This window comes from Tachysurus fulvidraco, chromosome 14 (genome assembly GCF_022655615.1).
Source record: "Tachysurus fulvidraco isolate hzauxx_2018 chromosome 14, HZAU_PFXX_2.0, whole genome shotgun sequence".
NCBI lineage: Eukaryota > Metazoa > Chordata > Actinopteri > Siluriformes > Bagridae > Tachysurus > Tachysurus fulvidraco.
The window spans coordinates 26,817,081-26,822,080 of NC_062531.1; the positions used below are offsets into that span (position 1 = coordinate 26,817,081).

Here is a 5,000-nt window from a genome sequence, read left to right on the forward strand (position 1 = left end):
TGTGTGTACTATAAATGTACTATAATAATGTGTGTCTTACAGCAGCCCTGTGACCTGTCTCACTGCCGTAGACTGGAGTGTGCGAGGTGAGTGAGTGTGTGTGTGTGTGTGTGCACTCACATCCTGTTCAGACAGCAGGTCCTCCATCAGGTTATTCCCATCAGAGAAGAAAAAATCATCATCTGCATGATGTTCATCAGGAAACAGCAGAGCGAACAGGTCCGAGCCCTCGGTGTCCTGCAGCTCCTCACTCAGTGACATCTGACAAAAAGTTCACAAAGCAAAGTTTGACCTTTCATCATGAACACACTCCTCATGAACACACTCCTCATGAACACACTCCTCATGAACACACTCCTCATGAACACACTCCTCATGAACACACTCCTCATGAACACACTCCTCATGAACACACTCCTCATGAACACACTCCTCATGAACACACTCCTCATGAACACACTCCTCATGAACACACTCCTCATGAACACACTCCTCATGAACACACACCTCATGAACACACTCCTCATGAACACACTCCTCATGAACACACTCCTCATGAACACACTCCTCATGAACACACTCCTCATGAACACACTCCTCGTGAACACACTCCTCCTTTCTGTCACATCAGCACACAAAGCCGAGCTCCTGACGGCAGTCTGCTGGACTTTCCTGCTTCTGTCCCTCAGTTAGTTATCACGGTGTGTCTGAGGATCTAACTACAACAACCTGTACACCACCACACCCACAACCACACCACACCCACAACCACACCACACCCACAACCACACCACACCCACAACCACACCGCGTCACAACCACACCGCGTCACAAACACACCGTGTCACAAACACACCGCGTCACAACCACACAACACTGAACAGGAACAGACTGTAAACCTGTAAATAAAACTGTTCATGTTCTGAGATCTGCACTCAACCTTCACCAGAATGATGCAGAGCTTCAGGCGGAGGAAGTGCAGAAACCCCCCCCCCCCACACACACACACACAACTACCACGTCACATGATTCATTTAGAAACCTTGAGTATGTGTGTGTATATATGTGTGTGTGTATATATATGTGTGTGTGTGTGTGTGTATATATATATATGTGTGTGTGTGTTTGAGTGTGTGTGTGTGTTTGAGTGTGTGTGTGTATAATTTGTGCTTGACCACAGTAGTGTATTATTTTACATGAATAAGATTGACACCCAAACGCATGTTATTCTCCTGTAACGAACTAATGACGTCATCACGATCGGCAGTGTGTTTACTGAGACACCTAATAAAGCGTGCGTAAATAAATAAATAAAGTATAAATAAATAAAGTAAGTATAAATAAATAAATAAAGTAAGTATAAATATTAATATAAAGTCTAATAACTATCCACATTATGTACAGGACCATGACGCTCGCGCACACTCACATTGAACACGCTAGTGTTTATAAAGGTGACGTTAACAGTTATAATGTTTTAATTGGTAATAAACACAGATATAACGCTTACCTTTCGGCGCTGTGTGTGCTTTATAACTCGCTACAGAATAAACACAAAGCTGCTGTTCTCTTTCTTCTCCTCAGTTTCCTGCTCAACCTCCAACACGGCAGAAATTGCGTCATCGCCCAACGGCGCGTCAGCGTAAGCACGTTGTGTGTTGAAAGGGATTATGGGAGATGTAGTGTGTGCGCGTGTAGTGTGTGCGCGTGTAGTGTGTGCGCGTTGGGAACAAATAGCCCCTTTAGAATAGAACAGAGGGCAAAGGTGCCTTTATTATCGCCACATATACATTACAGCACAGTGGAATTCTTTTCCTCACAGAGTGCAGGGGCAGCTATGATACAGCACCCTGGAGCAGGGAGGTTTAAGGGCCTTGCTCAAGGGCCCAACAGTGACAGCTTGGCAGTGAACCCCGATCCTCCAGTCAACAACCCAGAGCCTTAACCAGCTGAGCCACCACTGCCCCTGATTCAGGCATTATATATGTTCAATTATTGTAATATTCTCTCTCTCTTACACACACACACACACACACACACACACACACACACACACTCTCTCTCTCTCTCTCACATGTATACACACACACACACACACACACACACACACACACACAAACTCTCTTTCTTTCTTTTAATAGAACGCAGAAGTAGTTTTCTACTAATATGCTGGTAAGAACAAAAATATTCTAAGGTGCACTTTTTAAGTTCATATCCCACGTGAGCGAGCGGTTCTGACCGAGCAGCAGGAGCTAAAACCAGCTAACACTCAGCAACTGGCTAATCCCTGACATTTTTAAACATAATTAAATATAAATCATTAATGAAAGTCTCTGATTAGCCGAGAAATGCTACATGTGTGATAACGAACCTCGACAAATCTATTTTTTTTTGGTTTTACTTTTAAAACAGAATTTTCTCACAGCTACTGAGTGAAAACAAAAGCTACATGCACCAGGTTTAGTCTTCTATAGCCAGGGAGCTAATGTATGCTAGCTTGCTAACAAACATGCCTACTGATTTTACTTCCTAAGTTAAACTAATGTCGGTTAGGGAAACTATTGTGGTTTGTGATTGGTTAAAAAAAAAAAAAGACCTTAAGCTCCACCCTTGTTGATCCGGAGACAGCGTTACTCAACAACATTATGGAATTTCATTTAAAAATAAATTACAATTCTAGTTGCCTTGAAGTTCATCTGCTGTGTAAAAAACCATAAGATTCGTTGTTTATTTCAGAACATCACAAAATGGTGCAGAGTTTGGATGTGTATCTGAGGCTCCTGTAGGCTTTTAGCCGTTCCTTCTTAACCTGGTTATCCTCGTCGACATTGTGTGAGACTAGCGGCATGCTCTCGAAGGCACGGCGGCGGTGTGCTCGGTGCAGCAGGATGCGGTAGACGCCCGTCACTGAGCTCCTGCAGTCTTTGCCCTGGTTGTTGCGGATGTGTTCTGTGGTAATGCCGAGTGCCTGCAGACTGTTCCTCACCTCACACTCGTCCTCCTCCAAATCCTCCTCCTCTGCCAAGTACAGTGGGTCCAGCCTGAACAGCTCAGTGGCTTTGGGGAAGTCGACGTTTTCCAGCCACTCGCTGCACATCATCTTTTCCAGGCTGCAGCGCTCGGATGCCTGCGGCTGCAGGATGGCATGGATGAGACGCTGGCACGGCTCCGGAACCCACGATGGCACCGAGAACGCACCATCAAGGATGCAGCGCTTCAGCTTAGCCACAGTGTCGGCACGGAACGGCATGGTGCCCGAGACCATGAAGAACAGTAGCACGCCTAGAGCCCAGATGTCCACATACACACCCATGTAGCGCTCGTCACGGAACAGCTCTGGTGCCGCGTACGGTGGAGAACCACACAATGTACTGAGGGTCTCGTCACGCCGACTCACTGTGCTGAACCCAAAGTCCCCCACCTGTAGAACATCATGAGTCATAAGTCATGGATTAAATCTCAGCAATGTTCATCAGCTACATGCTACGAGGCCCATATGGCTAATTAGCAGTGAATTAGCAGGCTAAGAGACGTAGTTATTGCTCGCGTGCCTGGCTAGATCATGTGACTCTGTGATACTGATGTAAATATATTCTGTTTGCAATTCTATAAGTTTATTTATTGATCTTTCGTTCCTTATCGTGTAGTTTATGGACTCTGTGTCACAGTCAGTGTGAATGTTAGAATCAGCTCACACCTTCACACACGTGCTGCAGGAGAAGAAAATGTTTTCAGCCTTCAGGTCACGGTGGATGATGTTGTGGTCGTGCTGCAGGAGCAGAGAAAAAATGATCAGAAGCGTTATGGGGTGAAAATGTATTTGGGTGTGGGGGAGAATTCAGGAGCTAATGCGCTAACCTCGAAAGTCTTAGACACAGAAAATTTGTTTAAAACACGTTTTATTATTATTATTATTATTATTATTATTATTATTATTATTATTATTATTGTTCTGTCAAAACTGTGTATAGAAAACGATTGTTCTCGCCGAGTCTCTACAGAGGCACAGAGCGCTAATGATAACTAGCAGTTAGCTTAATCGCTGCCTTTAGCTGTAAAAGCTGATCACAGTGAACTTTTTTTACGAGAACAGAAGATTAAACTGTCAAATCAGAGTTTTCAGAACGTAGGTCTGGCTTTGTGTCTCATCTTTCAGTAATATGATATCTAGCTTAAAATAAGTAAAGTACCCCCACCCACCCCCCGTAGACGCTGATACAGCTAACATGAAGGTGTGACTGGGTGGAGACGCTGGTGTTCAATGTGGCGACTCGCCATGTGTTTGACAGCAGAGAGAATCTGTGAGAAGACGATTTTGCTGTCGATGTCGGACAGTTTTCCCTCCATGGTGATTTTGGTGTACAGCTCGCCCCCTCCCGCGTACTCCATCACCAGGTGCAGGCGCGTCAGTGTCTCCACCACCTCATACAAACGGATGATGTTGGGATGATGAAGCTTCTCCATGCTGGAGATCTCACGAGACAGCAGCTTTTGGGTCTTCTGATCCAGTTTGGTCTTGTCCAGGATCTTAATGGCCACTTTATCTGTGCAGGAAAGTACCATTAGCTCTGTCTCATGCTAGCTGCTAATCTGGAACTAGACACTGCATGAGATTATGTTAACCAGGGTTGTAAAAATTGTATTGTCTCCCTCATTGCTGGTTAACGAGTAAGTCGTTAACTAGCTACTAAACCAGCATAATTTTCTTCTCAGCACTTGTTAGCTAATCAGTTAGCTGCTCTCTGTGTTACACGATCATTTACATTGTAGCTAGCATAGGAGTTATTACAGAGGTCTATATCCACTGTTTATTTTCTGTGCTAGTGATTAGATGGTTGTGAGATCAAATCCCATGACTATCAGAGCACCACTTCTACTAGTGTGAGACATGATGTTACCCCATACTATGGCTTTATACCACTGTGGTACCTTTGGTGAGCGCATGGACCCCCAGTTTGACGTGAGAGAAGTTCCCACAGCCAATCTCTCCACGGATCTTG

At 44.8% G+C, this 5,000-nt stretch overlaps 2 protein-coding genes across 2 annotated transcripts in view; both read right to left on the reverse strand.

Annotated features, from left to right (window-relative positions):
- Nucleotides 1-1,667, reverse strand: part of creb3l3l (cAMP responsive element binding protein 3-like 3 like) — a 7,060-nt gene extending 5,393 nt beyond the window's left edge. Inside the window, exons 1-2 of the mRNA XM_047799781.1 lie at nucleotides 1,511-1,667; nucleotides 121-261 (exon numbers count right to left, since the gene is read on the reverse strand). Coding sequence (XP_047655737.1) covers nucleotides 121-261 — 141 coding nt within the window. The 5' untranslated portion in view covers nucleotides 1,511-1,667. The remainder of the gene's footprint in view (nucleotides 1-120; nucleotides 262-1,510) is intronic.
- Nucleotides 1-5,000, reverse strand: part of nim1ka (NIM1 serine/threonine protein kinase a) — a 15,248-nt gene that overhangs the window by 3,240 nt on the left and 7,008 nt on the right. The window contains exons 3-6 of the mRNA XM_047799782.1: nucleotides 4,930-5,000; nucleotides 4,276-4,544; nucleotides 3,698-3,769; nucleotides 2,083-3,421 (exon numbers count right to left, since the gene is read on the reverse strand). The exon at nucleotides 4,930-5,000 is cut by the window's right edge and continues 219 nt beyond it. Coding sequence (XP_047655738.1) covers nucleotides 2,741-3,421; nucleotides 3,698-3,769; nucleotides 4,276-4,544; nucleotides 4,930-5,000 — 1,093 coding nt within the window. The 3' untranslated portion in view covers nucleotides 2,083-2,740. The remainder of the gene's footprint in view (nucleotides 1-2,082; nucleotides 3,422-3,697; nucleotides 3,770-4,275; nucleotides 4,545-4,929) is intronic.